General features: G+C 40.6%; 1 protein-coding gene across 2 annotated transcripts; it reads right to left on the reverse strand.

The window, feature by feature from the left end:
- Positions 1–7013: 7013 nt before the first annotated feature.
- Positions 7014–16505, reverse strand: LOC107283865 (GTP-binding protein 10-like; the record flags this gene model as incomplete). Of its 2 annotated transcripts, none has more annotated exon segments than XM_029283314.1 (6): positions 7014–7066; positions 11455–11528; positions 11915–12059; positions 14365–14456; positions 14547–14740; positions 16418–16505. In XM_029283314.1, coding segments are annotated over 6 exon segments (594 nt in total), but the record flags the coding sequence as incomplete, so codon positions are not given.
- Between the last annotated feature and the right edge of the window lie 1397 nt (positions 16506–17902).

Below are 17902 nucleotides of genomic sequence, written 5' to 3' on the forward strand. Positions count from 1 at the left end.
CCCCCCCCCCCCCCCCCCCCCCCCCCCCCCCCCCCCCCCCCCCCCCCCCCCCCCGCCAGTCCCTCCCTCCCTCCCTCGACTCCCCCAGCCCCGCCAAAGTTGCGCGCCTCACCTGCCCGAGGTTGAGGTAGCCGTAAAGCGAGGCCAGCCGCTCCGCCTCGCCGGCGCCCCCCAGGACGCGCACGGCCCAGTGGTTGGTGTAGTAGACGCTCCGGGAGCGCCTGGCCGGCAGGCAAGCCGGCAGCGCCGCCAACAGGAGCAGGCAGCTCTGCCAAGAGCGCATGGCGGCGGCGGCGGCGGCGGCGGCCCGAGCTGGACGCGCCTGGAAGGAGCCCCGCGGGCGAAGCGGAGCGCGCCAGACGAGCCCGGCGAGAGCGAAACGCGGACCGGGAGACCGGCTGCCTTAGCCCGCCGGTGGGTGGAGCCTCGACCTCTTAAGGCGGACGCGGCCGGCCGGGAGGGAGGGAGGGGTGGAGGCCGGGCTGGGAAGGGAAGGGAAGGGAGGGGAGGGCTGGCTTCCCCCCGCGCGGGAGCCGAGCTGCGTCCCCGGGTCCCGTTTGCGCACCGGAGCTCATTCCTCGCAGCTCTTCGGAGGCGGCGGAGGCGGCGGCTTGGAGCCGGTGCCAAGGATGCTGCAGCAAAGAGGCCGGGCAGCGGCGGCTGCTTCTGCGGCTGGCATTCTGCCTTTGGCCCGCCAGCCAGCCGGAGCCTCTCCAACGGAGCCCCAAGGCTGCTTGACTCGGCCGCCGCCGCCGCCGCCGCTTGGAGAGCTCCGGGCGCGCCCAAGCGACCAAAACTGGGCTCTTTGTGGTTGTGTTTGCACCACAACGGCAAACTCCACAAGCCTCTCCTCGCCTTCTCTGCCTGTCTCCCGGGGGCTTTTGCAAACTCAGTTGGACGGGGATGAGTCGAGCAAACGTGGCTTCGCCGCCCAGGCTTTTTAGGAAGAGGACGCGCAACGTTTCGCTTTGGTTCGCGCGGGGCTTCGTCCGCAATTTCGTCTTGGGGGGGGGGACGGAGGAAGCCCCGCATCCGTCTCCTTTTTTCTCTCTCCCTGGCCTTTCCGCAGAGACGCCGAGGGGGTGCTACGTTTAATACTTTTCCTCTTATTGATTTCGGTTCGCAAATATTGATTCTGCCTGTCTGGGCGCCCTGGTTGTGTAGACCGGGATTTGTCACGTTCTGACGCCTGCTTTGACCAAGTTGATGGTGGTATCAATAGGCGACCGAATTGTTCCAAAGGCGAGCAGTGTTGCTTTTCCTCCACCTTTCTCTCTTTCTGTGTGTTTTTGCTTTTTGTGTGTGTGTGTGTGTGTGTTTGTTTTAGTTTCCATTTTGCTTTCTAAAAGGTTCTGGGTTCTGCGTAAAGCTTTTTACTCTGTGACTTTGAGTTGCCCGGATAAATAACTCCTTTCTGTAGATTTCGAAGTAATAAAACCAAAGTGCACTTTAAAGCTAAAATACACAGCCTCCCCGTAACAAAATAACAAGACTCTGGTAGCTTCCTAAAAGAATAACACGCATTGCAATATAAGCTTGTAACAATAAATTTGGTTTGCCTTTAAGGTGTCACCAGTGTTTTAGTTGTGGCTGCAAAAGATTAACACGGCTGTCCCGGTGCAAAGCCAACACAACTTGGTCCATGGAAATCATAATAAAACAACAGCCTGGTGTAGATTTGCTGTTATTTGAACAGCAAACGACAGCAAATGTTATTTGAATCCTCCAGCGAGGAATCCACTAGGCATTTAAATACAGGTAGTCCTTGACTTATCTGATGAAGGAGAGATTCAACCTAGAAATGAGGAGAAATTTTCTGACAGTGAAAACAACCAATGGAACGGCTTGCCACCAGAAGTTGTGGGTGTTTCATCACTGGAAGCTTTCAAGAAGAGACTGGATAGCCACTTGTCAGAAATGGTATAGGGCAAGGGTGTCAAACTCAATTTCATTGAGGGCCGCATCAGCATTGCGGTTGCCCTGGGGGGGGGAGATGTGGCCAAGGTGGGTGTGGCCTACTGGGTGGGCATGGATGGAGTGGGTGTGGCCTACTGGGTGGGCATGGCCAGCTCTACATCGTTTGCGCCAAGGGTGCCTGGGCAGGAGTGGGACAGATCTGAGGGTCTCTGGCAGAAGGGGGTGGGACTGGGGCAAGTGCCAAGGCATGGTCCATTTCTTCATGCCTCACAAAGGGTGACACCTCCCCAGCATGCACCCAGGGGGCGGGGCCAACGCGGCAGGGGCTGGTTCCTCGCTGTTTCCAGGCGGCCTTGTGGAGCTAAGACTGAATGAGTTTCAGCATAGATGGCCACCACAAAATTGTACATTGGCTCCCGGCCAGCCTGGGCCAGGACCAAGGCAGCGGGGGCCGTTCCCTCACTGTTTCCAGGATGGCTTCGCGGGCCACATGAAACCACTTTGCGGGCCGCATCCGGGCCCCGGGCCTTGTGTTTGACATGTCTGGTATAGGGTAATCTGTTTGACCAGAAGGGTGGACTAGATCAGAGGTCCTCAACCTTTTGGGCACCAGGGACCGGTTCCCTGGAGGAAGGTTTTTCCATGGACTGGAGGGTGCCTGGTTTTGTGTGCTGCCTGCATCCCACGGATGGGGCTTTGCTTGTTTGTGAGGACCGGTTGCTGGCGTGCTGCGGCCCGGTACTGGTCCACAGACCGGGGGGGTTGGGGACCCCTGGACTAGATGGCCTACAAGTCACTTCCAACTCTGTTGTTCTGTATTCTATTCTGCATTCTGTATTCATTTCCAAGCTTTGCCTTCAGAGCTTTGCGAACGCCACCCCTAAACAGCCAGTGTGCTAAATTATGGATGAGTTCCCCCGCCCCTGAACCACAAACTAATATTTTAACCTGACATCTACTGTGTAAAGCCAGCTTGCTGGTTGAGTTGATGTTCTTAAAGAAGGTGTGAACGTTTAGTTAATCAGTAAGCTGTCCTCAAGTTTACCATCGATAAGCTTGCTGACGGGATTGCCTCATTGCTTCCACCAGAGTCGGTGAAATTCAACCCCTGGAAGACTCCAGTCTGGAAAGGCCATTCCAGGCCCTTAGATGGATTGTTGGATTTGGGGTACTTTCAATACACTTTCCAACACCTTATCCTCAGATGACTGGACGGCCTTTGGATCAAACGTTTGGGTAGCAGAAAGGCCATTGTCCTTTTATCGTCTCTAAAGAAATTTAGATTCAAGGTTACTAGACAAAACACATACTCCCTATCTTGGAAAGAAATAAGGGAAGGAAGAGCTGGTTTACATATCAGCAGAGGCGCCAAGTAGACTGAGCAAGCGTCCCTCACCTATTTGAGTGGATTAGAGTTTGCTACAGATAAATATTTAATATTAACCAAAACGTTTAGCTCACTTTGGCTTCCAACAGCCTTTCAAAGACCGTCATAAGATGGTGGCCACCCAAAATAAATCAATTGTTAATAAACTATTTCCATGTCTCCACTGACCTCAGCTCCGGTGTCACGGGAAACCCAGAACATCTCCATCCAGGTATGTATATTGAAAGGATCCGTTCTGCTGAAGATGTGCTATTCGCACATTGATGTGCTGAAGGTGTGCTATTCGCTATTTGGATCAACATCTCCTTAAATTAAAATAAAGAAATTAAATTTTTTAAAAAAAGTATTTTTCTTTCTTTCTTGTTTTAAAGATGGCTCGCAATCCAGCCAAGGTGAAAGAGTTCAATTTTTTTCAAGTGGGATAAAGATGTAGCTTTTTAATTTACATTTAATTGATGCAATTCCTTAATAATTTTACACAGAGTAGATTCTGGGGCCTGATTTTATAACGTGTGCATAACCATGGTACTCTCCACTTTGGATTACTAAATAAACCCCAGTTCACTGGTTTATACAGCACACTAAGCCAAAGCAAACAAATTCTTCTAGGCAGGCATTCTTAAAAGTGATGAAGTATCTTTGCGAAACAAAAGAAAAGGAAAAAAAAGAGAAAACACCAAATGAGTGCATATGCTTCCAGTTATTTAAAATTAATAAAATAAATTTTAAAAAAACTATTCCATGGTTCAGTTATAAATATGGATAAATATAAATGTTTCTTCTACAGTCCTTTCAACATATGTAATATCTACACTGATTTAGTTCCTCCCATTTTTAGCACCTCACCAGGAAAACACCTCAGTACTGCTCAACCCAGTGTCCTTTAATTTGTTTAATATATATATATATATAGACTATGTTTGCACACCATCATTCTGAATCACAGATTGCTTAACCATGGTTTGTTGAAAACACATAATCATAATCTAAATCAGTTTGTAACCACAATATGTTGAAAAAGAACACTATTTTTTCACGTCCAGCAACAGGTTAAACACATTCTAGACCAAAGGTCCCCAACCCTTTGGGCACCAGGGACCGGTTCCATGGAGAAAGATTTTTTCACGGACCAGAGAGTGTGTGGTTTTGTGTGCTGCCTGCATCCCATGGATGAGGCTTTCCTTGTTTGTGCGGATCAGTTGTTGGCATGCTGCAGCCCGATACCAGTCCATGGACTGGGGGTTGGGGACCCCTGTTCTAGACAATTAACTGTCTAGTTTAATGAAGAGAAGGACAAGGGGGGACATGATAGCAGTGTTCCAGTATCTCAGGGGCTGCCCACAAAGAAGAGGGAGTCAAGCTATTCTCCAAAGCGCCTGAAGGCAGGACGAGAAGCAACGGATGGAAACTGATCAAGGAGAGAAGCAACCTATTTCCGCTTATGTGAAGGATTACTCACAAGAAAGATATATATTGGTTTGGAGAAGATGGATTGTTTATATTGAGTTGAAATAAGGAACAAAAAAAATATCATTTGGTTTTTGAATGAACTTCTGATTTTTAATATTTAAAACTATGTTAAAATGATGGTATTTAATAATTGTATATTTGTTTTAAAAGAGAGTTAAAGGAAGTTATAGATTTGTTAGATTAATAGTTGATTAATGTTAGTTAGATTATGATTATTTTATTGTTAATCCTGTGATTGGCTCTGGGAAGTGAGGGGGGGAGGGAGGGAGGGTTGGGTTTGGGGGAAGGGGGGGATTTATATTGTAAAATTTTATAAAATTTTCAATAAAAAAAAAAAAGAACAAATGCATAAAAAGCCAGAATTGAAAATTATTTATTTTTTATCATACATGGACTTCCAATGTATACTGACATTTTGCCTAGATTAAAAAAAAACCACAATAAAATGTGAATGTTAAAAAGTTCTATATTCAGATACCAGTGTACATAACCATGTAACCATTCCAGGGCAGCATCGTTTATATGAAAAAAATCAGATACTCGACCAGTATATGCCCTCAGCTTATAGCTGGTCACAATGTGATCTACAGTTTGATATGGGATCACACAGTCACACATGCCTCATTTATACAGTGAGTCCCGGCAGACAATGTGTGAGGTGCAAATCCTATTCAGAATTGTCCATGGCTGACATGATAGTTCAAAGCTTAGAATCTTTTTTGTGGGGTCATTTATATGTCTTCCTAAGTCTGGACATTCAGCAACCCATTTGGCTTTCCATTGGGAATCGATGTTGAAGTTGTTGGGCCATTGTTGGGCATGTGCCAGTGGGGGCTTCCTAGATTTGAGCCTTCAGGCTGATAAATAAGAAAGGTCAGTGTATATCGACAGGAGTGATTTGCTCAGAATTTTTCTCTATTCTCAACGCTTACTGACAGCAAATGCTATATCTGCAAATAAGCTGAAGAAACAGCAGACCACCTATTTAGCTGCTGCAGGCTGACTACAAACCATGGTATAACAAAGTAGCAACAATGGTGTATTGGACTATCTGCAAGGAATATCATTTGCCTGAAAGCAATAACTGATGGGACCACAAAATAGACAAAACAATAGGAAATTAAGAATCTAAAGTGCTCTGGGACTTTAGAATTCAAACAATCATCTGCCATACAATGCCCAGACCTAACAATTATTGATAATTCACAAAAGAAGTATATGGAGACTGAATGGGTCAAGAGAAAGGAAAAGACTAAGGAGATGTGGTTGGATGGAGTTGATGAAACCTTCATAAAAGCAGAGGTGAGAATATGTAACAGGGCATTTTAAGCAAGTATTGTAAAGAAATAAATATTGAGATGTGTTGGGATTTTGTTTTACTTCCTTTCTTATCTCATGTCTTTAATTTCTTTTGTATACTATTCCTTACTCATTTTCTACACTTTAACAATGCTCATTTTGAAAGAAATTATTATAATGGACAAGTACATATAGCTATTCATCATGAGCACATATTACTAAAACTATCAAACTTTATATCAAAGTCTATCTAGCCCAACTTTCTACCTCTGCTACTCCTTACTGAAGAATTTGAGAAGAACAATGCTACTGCAATTATGTCCTACTTGTGGAATGCCTGTATATAATAACATTAAGAGAATTGAATCTTCAGACTAAATGATCCTTTAGTGTAATGCATCCAGATGCTGCCTATGTTCATGAATATTTACTAAACCTGAAGATTGTATCTGTGAAGCACACAAAGAGGCAATCTGAGTCATAGTCAGAGATGCAAGAATTAACCTATTAGAAAGTTCAGAATAAATACTTCATTTCTTTATTTAGATGTTACCCTCCTGGTAATATGCTGATTCAGCTGAAAAAAAATAGGAAATCAGTAAGATAGAAAAATAGTAGATTCTTTAATAAAATACTGATGATATTGACATTTTTTTCAAAACAATAGTTTTGGAATAGGCGTTTTGCTCTGGACTATGTAGGTAATCAGACAATGTTGTGGTCTGCAGACCTGAGATTAATAAAAAATAGATTAACATGACCACACATCAAGGATTTCATATGCTTTAATTAGGGAACTGGAACACTCATATGAAATATGCAGTGCTCTTACAGATACCTTGGCAGCATTATTTCAGTTATAAGCAAGTGAGATCTCCTAACATTGCCAAAAATGAATTTCCACAATATATTTTATATAATAACTATATTGGAAACTAACCTGCTTGTGATCAGGATACATCACAGTTCCAATTTCGGGAGATAGTGTTGTGACTGTGGAAAATGAGAAATAAGTCAAATGTGGTATAAAGGATTTTCAAAATTTACCCCTGGATTAAATTTATCTGTTCAGTGAGAGAGAGAAGTTTCCTGAAGATGGGCTCCAGCACAAAAGTTCGAAAGACTAAACCTCTGGCCCGGGTGACTGACTCAGATTGGATCCTGCAACATTATCTTGGGACCCATATACTTGCCTTCACTCCTCTATGCATGCATCCTTAAGCATCACACTTAATATACCCACCCCATTTGGATTTAGCATGGTGTGTATCTTCAGCTCAGCTTATACTTAATATTAAATCAGGACTTGTGTAGATTAAAGTCTATTGAACATTCAGAACAATGTAAGCTTGACCTGTTTCATCCATTTGTTGTGGTTTGTTTTTTTCCCCTTTTCTCCAAGTTCTAGCACGCATTATGGTGATAAAGTGGGCACTCTGTGACCAACCCAATTTTACAATCTTTTTTGTGGCAGTTATTAAGTGAACATCACTTTTATTAAGCAAATCCACTGTCTTCTATGCCATTTTTGCTGAAAACTGGAAGTAAATGCTGGGTTTTGGCAAAAACATAATAAATCATGGCCATGTAACTGTGTGATTCTGCAAATGTTACTATAAATGCAGGCCAGCTGTGAAGCCACTCAAAATGTAATCACATAACTGTCCTGGGATGGGAAGGAGCTGCCGGTACCTCAGAACCAGATGATAGGTATCTTTTGGAGGGGGGGGGGGTTATCCATTGTAATTTCAAATGGTTGCCATGTGTGTTTTGTAAATTGAGGACTACAGTATACATCATGTGAACCAAAAACATCATGTTTGTTCCCATACCTTTAATCACATGGCAAGAGTTATGCCAACAGCCTTTGTTTCATTTGCCAGGGGATTCATCTTTCTATTGGCAGGCCATCCTAGAATTTGTGATTAAAGTATAAGCTGCTCCCCACTGCATATTGTCCCTCACTTGTTACGCCACAGAGCTCTGTACCAGAAAAGTAACCTACAGCTTTGCTATGTGGTGACATGCATTAATTATGGGAGGTCCCAAGAACAAATATAGTTCTAAGAACTGGTGTTCCTCTTTAATGCCTATAATGTTTAATATTTTTTTTTACTGAATCACTGATTGCAGAAATAAAAATAGACCTTTTTTGTTTGCTTCTCCAAGATCCTCCTCTCCCAAGGAAGACTATCTCACTTCTTTATTAATAATCTTCATCATGAGGTTTCATAATGAGGAAGGCATTGTGTGGTAGAATTTTTCTTGTTGCTTTTTATATTCCCACTGTTTTGGTGGGTTATTTTTTGTTTTAAAGTAATGTTTTCTACTGATATTTGTTTATATATAAATAAATAAAGGCATTGTAAGAAGTATATGGAGACAATCCCTTCATGGATCACTACCTTGTCATGGTGAAGGGGCTAATGCAGCTCAACATTATGAGCTAAGCTGTGCAGGGCCACCCAAGATGGACTGGTTATAGTGTTCTGAAAAACCGTGGTCCACTGGAGAAAGAAATGGCAACCCACTCTAGTATCCTTGCCAAGAAAACCCAATGGACAGAATCAAAAGATTAAAAAGATAGGATTCTGTAAGAGGAGCCCCTCAGGTTATAAGATGTCCAATGTGCTACTGGGGAAAAGGAGAAGGCAATTACAAGTAGGTCCAGAAAGAATGAAGTGGCTGAGCCAAAGCTGAAAGGACGCTTAGCTGTGGATATGCCTAGTGCCGAAAGAAAAGTTTGATGCTGTAAAGAATAATATTGCATAGGAACCTGGAATTAAGATCTATGAATCAATGTAAGCTGGATGTGGTTAAACATGAGATGGAAAGATTGAACACTTTGGGAATCACTGAACTAAAGTGGACAGGAATGGATGAATTTAATTCAGATGATCATTATATCTACCACTGTGGGCAACAATCTCTTAGACTTAGAAGAAATAGAGTAGCCCTCATAGTCAATAAAAAAGTGTGAGAAAAGCAGTGATAGAATAATTTTGCTTCGAATCAAAGGCAAACCATTCAACATCACAGTAATCCAAGTCTATATCTCAATCACTGAAGCTGATCGGTTCAGTGAAGATATAAAATACTTTCTAGAACTAACACCAAAAAAAGGATGTCCTTTTCATCATAGGGAATTGTAATAGTAAAATGAGAAGTCAAGAGGTACCAGAATAAAAGGCAAGTTTGGCCTTGGAGTGCAAAATGAAACAGGGCAAAGTTTTGATAGAAACATGCTGGTTATAACAAATACTCTTTCCAACAAACCAAGAGGTGATTCTACACATGGACATCACCAGATGGCCAATACTGCAATCAGATTGATTATGTACTTTGCAGGAGAATTTCTATACAGTCAGTAAAAAACAAGATCTGTGGCTCAGATCATGAGTTTCTTATTGTAAAAGGCTTAAATTGAATAAAGTAGGGAAAACTACCAAGCCATTCAGATATAACCTAAATCATATCCCTTATGAATATAAAACTATCCCAAAAAAGAAATGTAAGAAAGTGAAGTGGCTGTCTGATAGGGATTTATAAATAGCTGATGGACGAAGGAAAGAGAAAGACAAGGGAGAAAGGGAAAAATATGCCCAACTGAATGCAGATTTCCAGAGAATACCAAGGAGAGATAAGATCTTCTTAAATGAACAATGCAAAGAAACAGAGGAAAACAATTGAATGGGAAAGATTAGAGATCTCTTCAAAAAAGTTGAAGATATAAAGGGAATGTTTCGTGCAAAGATGGATGTGGTAAAAGATAAAAATGATAGACACTAACAAAGGCAGAAGAGATTAAGAAGAGTGGCAAAAATACACAGAAAAACTGTACAAGAAATATATTAATGCCCATGATAACCATGATGATGTGATCACTGACTTTGAGCCAGACATCTTGGGGTGCAAAGTCAAATGGATCTTAGGAAGCATTATCAACAACAAAGCTAGGGGAGATGACGCTATTCCAGCTGACCCATTTAAGATCTTAGAAGTTAAGGTTGTTAAAGTACTGCACTTTATGCCAGCAAATTTGGAAACTCGATAGTGGCCACAGATTGGACAAGGTCAGTTTACATTCCAATCCCAAAGAAGGGAAAGGCTGAAGAATGTTCAAACTACTGTATAATTGCAGTCATTTCACATGTTAGGAAGATTATGCTCAAAATCTCAGGCTTCAGCAATATACTGTATGAACCAAGAACTATCAGAAGTACAAGCTGGGTTTCAAAGAGGCACAAAAGATATATATCAGATTGGAGTATGGAGAAAGCAAAGGAGTTCCAGAAAAATCTCTACTTCTGCTTCATTTACTACACAAGAGCCTTTGATTGTATGGATCAGAACAATCATAAAGAGATGGGAGTACCAGATTACTTACCTGTCGCCTAAGAAACCTGTATGTGGGTCAAGAAGCAACAGTTAGAACCAGACATGGAACAACCAATTGGTTTAAAATAGGGAAAGAAGCATGAGAAGGATGTATATTGTTACCCTGCTTATTTAACTTATCATGCGAAATGACAGGTTGGATGAATCACAAGCCAGAATTAAGATTGCTGGAAGAAATAGCAACAACCCCAGATATGCAGATACCACTGTAATGGCTGAAAATGAACTAAAGAATCTCTTGATGGGGATGAAAGAAGAGTGTGCAAAAGTTGGCTTGAAACTCAACTTTAAAAAACTAAGACCATGGCATCTGGTCCCACCCCTTCCTGACAAGAAGAAGAAATGGAAACAGTGACAGATTTTATTTTCTTGGGCTCCAGGATTATTGCAGAGAGTGACTGCAGCCATGAAATTAAAAGACACTTTTTTCTCCAGAGGAAAGCTATGGCATAGGTCCAGGCTATCTGATGAACTGTCTCGTCCTGCTAGGATAACCCCGTAGGGCCTACTACAAATCCCATTGGTCAAAGAACTCTGTTTACTGGGATCTATAAGAAGAGCCTTCTCTGTCATGGTCCCTTCTCTTTGGAACATCCTACCTTCTAGGGTAAGATCTGACACACACACCCCTCCCATCTTCCATAGAACCCTGAAGACGTGGCTGTGCTGGAGCTGACTGCTGGATTGTTGACAGACTCCATCTCCCCCATTGCTCCCTGCTCTTCACCTGTCCATCTTTTTGATTATCATATTGTTTTGATTATCATATTATGTTGTTTCTTTTTCATTGTTTATTTTATTGTTCTATTGTTTTACTTCAGTTTTGTTTATACTCTTTTGATTTCTTTGTTTTTATTGTTGCAAGCCGCCTAGAGAAGGCCCATGGTGAGATAGGTGACAAATAAATTTAATAATAAGTAAGCTAAGTAAGTAATTATTAAATAAATGAATGAATGAATGAATAAATAAATAAAGTTACTTACAAGCATAATCTGCAATTTGAGGTTTGGCATGAGAAATCTTAGTTAATAAAGAGGACTTTCCTGCATTTGGAAATCTAGAACAATGAGAATTGAGAAAATTACCATTTAATGTTACTATAGAATTTTTACATACAATAGAACAAAGTTGTTGAATTGCAAATGAAAAAAAAATAAAGTAAATATTTTCTAATAATGAATGGAAATGTCTTATAGAGGTGAAGAAAAAAGATTCAATTTTAAGCCACGCAAGTATATTTTCCTGACCTCCCTTCTGCATTCCAAATCTACAAAATCTTTTCAGGGTTTGCGCAAAAGTAAGATTTCGACCCTTTCTCTATTGTTCTGAAATTGTTAAGTCAATCTAAAATAAAGCTAGATTGAATAACAATATTTGTAGTACAAAGGAAATTACTTCAATTACTGAGATTTTAGAATATAATTTTCAAGATCAATAACTTACCCAATTAAACCAACATCTGCAATAAGTTTTAGATCAAGATGTATCATGTGAACCTGACCTTTGGTAGGCAAGAAATTTGTTACTGGACATCCACCAATACCTCCATGTGCTACCAACAATCTTTCTCCTACTTTGTCAAGTTTACCTAAATATAAATATTAAGTGTCAGGAAAATTTTTGTATCATTGGCACAGAACTTATTTTAACAAGCATTTTTCAACAACATACTATGTTTTTAGGCAGGCATTTTTTAAAAATTCAGCAACATGGAAAATAATTTTATCAATCATCTATAAATTATAGATGTTCTCATCAGTTAGTGAACACATTGAATAGAAAATATATAGTACAAAAGGGTCCTATGAATGAATGTACATTCCAAAGACCTATGGAAACATTCACATTAAATCTGAATAATCTGAGATTATCAGGTAATATCAGGGTGAAGGCTTTTGCCAGAAGAACTTTATGCCTGTGCCCCTATAATAATCAGGAGTCAGGCTCAATATGATAGTAGCTCAATGTTTACATTCCATTGAGCTCAAAATAAAATATAATTTACAAATAAAGGTGGAAATAAATTAGCAAATATATACTAGAGCAGAGTCCCCCAATCTTTCTGGCTTTACGGACCAAGGAGGGGGAAGGGGAAAGGGATGGCTCTGCGTAAGCAGTGGGCAAGGGCACACGTAGCTTCATTCATGCAAATGGAGTGCATGTGCATGTGCTCGCCCACTGCTCATGCAAGTAGGATACACGCACACACATGTGCTCGCCTGCCACTTTTGCAGTCCAGTTCCGAACGGCTCTAGGCCCGGCAGTAAGCTGTGGGCCGGAGGTTGGGGATCCCTGTACTAGTGTGACAAGGCTGGTTTATTCCCTGCCACAAGATGGCTTTGACCTCACACAACTTTTACCTAGCTATAATCATTCCCAGCATATTGTTCAAGACTTTATAAGAATTGTAATTTTAAGAATGATGCCTAAAATTATTTTTCTGCCTGAAGATGACGAATGGGACTTCGTCGAAACGTCGCCAAGACACTTCCAATTTTATGCGGGAGAAAACCCGAATAACCAAAGACCTACATATATATATATGTGTGTGTGTGTGTGTGTGTGTGTGTGTGTGTGTGTGTGTGTATGGGAGTGAGGGCGAGGGGGAGAACAACAAGAGGGGGAAGGAAGAACCCGCACTGCAGCACAAGGAGATTAGCAGGCAAGAGCAAAATATGCGTGGGATTCGTAAGAGCACGGGAAATAGCCCACATTCCTCCCCCCTGTCCCTTGGAAGCAGCCACGCACAGAACGATAGAGGGGCTGTACACAAGAGAGGGGGAAACACCCGGATCCTGAACCCCCCTAACATCGGAACGGCGGATAAAACAACACACGAGAGAACGCAAGCTCGGGGAAAGAAAGGAATGAACATTGATGTAGGTAATGCAACTAGAGTACGGCAGGATCAGCTGGGGCCGATTACGCGCTCCAGGAACCGGAAACTGACACTTAACAACTATATATAAGACTTTACTCAGCACTTGCCTTTAACCCTGATGATGTCAAGTGTACTTGACGAAAGCTAGGTTATTAAATTCTATATTTTTATAGATATTCTCTTGGTGGTCTTTATTTCTAGCACCATGAACATTCCCAAGAGTCGAATTTTTGTTTTTATCTCTGAATATATATATATATATACACACATACATACATACATATAGAAAGTTTTTCAGACAGACCGGTCTGATTGATTGCACCTTGCCATTTTTGACTGTTATACCGCAGTTCTACTTTTTTTATAATCACTTTTGCCTTGCAGCCCCCCAACTAGGGGTGTTAAGCAGGCTCAAGTCGCTACTGCGATACATTACAAATTCAGATTTCTTTTTGCTGACAAAGAGTTAAAGAATTAAGTGGGAGACTAAAAAAAAAAGTAGAACTACAGTATAGCAGTCAAAAATGCCAAGGTGCAATCAATCAGACAGGTCTGTCTGAAAAACTTTCTGTATATACTCCCTTGACTCGGCTGACAAAGAGGGGAGGAGAGCCGGTGGCCTGATGGTTAATACAACTGCCTAGCATGTAGGCTGCCTAGATTTGAATCCCATAAAGGGTGTGGCTAGCTGATGAGAGCATAATGAGCTCAAAATAGCTATTCTAGTCTCCCACTTAATTCTTTAATAACTCTTTGTCAGCAAAAAGAAATCTGAATACATACATATATACATATACCTACACACACACACACACACACCAAGCCATTAGTTATTTACTGCAGAAAAAAAATGTAACTGAGCTTCAGTTTTCAAGATGTTATTGGAAAGTTGGGAATTGTAATTTTACCCGGCAGTATTAAAAAAAATGGCATGAAGAAAAATCAAACTAGATATCCAAGCTGCTATTATGTTCAACATAGTAATAAAGATAAGAGTAATGAAGATCCTTACCAAGCTGTTTCCCATCATCTGTAGTAACAAATATTCCTGGAGGTATATTTACTTCACAGTCTTTTCCTTTATTTCCTTTCAATGCAGCAATACTTGGGAGACCAAAAAATAAACATCACATGACTGTTTTCTAGGACAGGACTGAGAACCAGAGGCATTCTCAGTCAATAAAAAGAACTCACCTACTGTTGGTTCCTGCTTCTGCCACAAACCGCTTCTTTGGATATTTATCTTTCATTTTCTTCAAGGTCATTTTTTCATCTGCTATTAACCAGACATCACCGCCTTTTCCTCCAATGCCACCTAAATGAGCATGACCCATTCCACCAGTTCCACCTTTCACGTAGATCCTTAGGTCATCCATAAATCTGCCATACTGAAAAAATTAATACATGAAACATGTTACTTCAACCCAACAGAAAATTGCAACATATTATAAAAAGAGATGTACCGAGACAGAGGTGGTCTATTAGTATGACTTCCTTTACCTTAAATAAAACTCTTCATATTATAATATAAGCCACAATATTTCTTGTTTGATGTTGCTAATTTTATTTATTTTCTGTAGGAACACATAAAGCGCTTTTCTGGAAGATGACACTTCACTATTTCAGTGACCACAAAATAGTTGTTGGATTTATAAATTTTATTAAGGCATGGTTTCTTTAGCTATGGCTTATCAAATATTATCAGATATTATTAGTGGGTTTGTTCTAAATCGCAATTTTCAAACCACAGCATATGTATTCACTATTTGTGAAAGCTATCTCAATGCTGACTCCGTTGAAAAGCAGAATAAGAATGCTTTAAATAAATAGAAAATTAAACAGGTTCTGTAAAGTATTAATTATATTCTCTTCCTAAATCTGAACAACTATACTCCAATAGATACATGAGATCTATGCAATGGCAATCAAATATTAGGTTTATGATATTGCATTGAATACAAATGTTGTGGTTCGTAAAACATGGTTTAGCACAAACTCACTAGTAATATCTTATTTGATAAACCATAGCTAAAGAAACCTCTCCTTAATAAAATTTATAAATCCAACCATTACTTTGTCTTCATTAAAACAGTGAAATGCTATTGTCAAAAACAGTGCTTTATTTGTTCCTAAAGAAAATAAAATTAGCACCTTAAAACTCAGCATAAATCAACGTTTCTTGGATTAGAACATTAATTAAATGAATGAATCTCTAGTTCTATAGAAAATTATGCCATAGTAAATCCTATACAATGAATTTCTTCCTTTGAAACTATTTCCTGAGTTAAACATCTTGCCATAAATTGATAGTATTAAGACTCACATCCCAACAATAAGCATAATTGTAGAGACATACATTTTCTATAATTTTTATAATTTAATAGACAAAAACTCAATTGCTCTTCTTTAACTTAGCTCTTCATTGCCAAGATATGCCTAATTGGCCCAACACATTCATTATGAGGTAATAGAACAATTTAAGCAAACTACCAATTTTCTAAATTCATCCATACTGAACCATAAACTGACCATAAGGACTAAGTTCATATTGTGCAATAAGCAAAATATATTGTGCGCTGAGGCGAGTTTGTGCCTCAAACCACTCTAGGAACATATGCCAAACCAACGTTTCTTAAACTTTTTTGGGGGAGGGGGAACCTCTTCCTGCTTACAAAGGACTCTGCATATCAACATTTGTTTAATGGGAGGTTAACATATCATTTTTCAACATGCAAATAATTGTAAATAATTTCATTTTCACGAACCCGTGAGAAGGTCTTGGGGCACTCCCAAGAAGTCCTAGGACATTTGGGGGGAAAAATACCGCCCTAAGAGAAACATCTCCATCAAACCAAGTGTTTTCTCCCCACTTGCTTTTCCCTTCAAATCCAAAGTCCCAACCAACGAGGGGAATATCTAAGACGGTAGGAGCCCAAGAGCAGCACACCCAGACCGTATCAACTTGGGAAAACGTTCCATGATCTGGAACAACCCTGGGCATCTTCCTCTTTCCCCCAGGGGTACAAGCTATGGGGAAAGGGGGATCACTTTAAGATCTCACTAACCTGTCTGACTAAGAGAGTGCGGCTAACCCACACCATACTATCCGCCAATAAGTTTAAGCAAGTCCGCCGCGGCTTCCGCGATGGGTTGGATTCCAGCCCAGGAGGACGCAGATTGATGACGTCAAATGACGAGCCACTTCCACTTCGGAAGCCATAACGGAAGTCGGGGAACGGCTGGTCCGGAGGTTAAGGGAGCGGCAATGGGGCTTAATCCATTCCCGGAAACTGGCTGGGAAGTTCATGTTTGTTGAATCACAGATCCGGAAAACACCATTTTCGGGGCGACTGAATGAATCTTTCCCTTCCGTAGCATTTTAAATAATAAAAATCACCGAACGTTAGTGGGTAGCTTAGACGTTAACTTTGCATGCAATGCTAGGATCCTAGGTTAATTGTAAAAAATAAATCACGGTCCATTTATATTTCACTTCCCAAATTTTGGGACAGTTTTCACACATTTCCTGTATTGGAGCTATTCTGATTAATAGGGTGGAGTGGGGCGGTGGGGGGCGCAAATAGAAAAAGCAGAGCTTCTAAATGCTATAATACTGGTGCACTTATTTTAAAAATAGACATTACCATCTCAAAAGTGGGCATATAGGATCATTGTAGCCAAGATCTAAAATTACTTATATTCACAAAGCTTGTTATCCTATTGTTCTAGATTCTTGCTCCAAAGTAGCTCCCTGTGAGCCTTTGAGGATTTTTTCAATATGGATGTTTTATATCCTAAGATAAATTTAAATATAGTTTTTGGCTTGTTTTGGGAGGGTTTGCCTTCAAGTCAATAGTGATTTTTTGCAACTGCTTAAACTAGTTTTATTGGCAAATACTTTTTGCAGAAGTGTTTGCCATTGACTTCTTTCTAGGGCTGAAAGAAAGTGCCTGGCCCGAGGTCACCCAGCTGGATTTGTGCCCAAAGCTGGATTAGAACCCCTAGTCTTCCAGTATCTAGCCTGGTGGCTTAACCCCTACACCAAAATAGTTCCTTAAATACAGATGCATCCTCTTTTATTTTTGCAGGCGGACTCCAGTCATCAAACAATCCTACAACAGAAACCATTGTGAATCAAAACAATAATACCAGCTATAAAGAGATTGCTTTCATCCTACAGTATTTAACTGATTTTAACAAGCCAGAAAAATATGTTCTATTGTTTTTCTAAAACCATATGAAAATTATATTCAAGGTACTTGAAGAGTTGCAATCTTGTAGGCTCTGTTAAGGACAGCAGGACATAATTCAGAGCAGGCAGATATAGGACTGCACTGATGGTATTCATTCTTATCTGCTTGTCAATGATTACTTTTTCTGACAGAATAAGAGCTATCTTGCAAACTCTATCTAATCTGTTCTGAATAATGACCATCCTGTGTTCACTATATTGGAAGTATTTAACTCTGTATGCAAAGAAGTGGATATATCTTAATTATTACTGGATAGATTTTTTTTCATCCATAGAAATGTTGCATTAGTTACATTTT

Source organism: Protobothrops mucrosquamatus, unplaced genomic scaffold (genome assembly GCF_001527695.2).
Source record: "Protobothrops mucrosquamatus isolate PMUCROS unplaced genomic scaffold, P.Mucros_1.0 scaffold53, whole genome shotgun sequence".
Lineage (NCBI taxonomy): Eukaryota > Metazoa > Chordata > Lepidosauria > Squamata > Viperidae > Protobothrops > Protobothrops mucrosquamatus.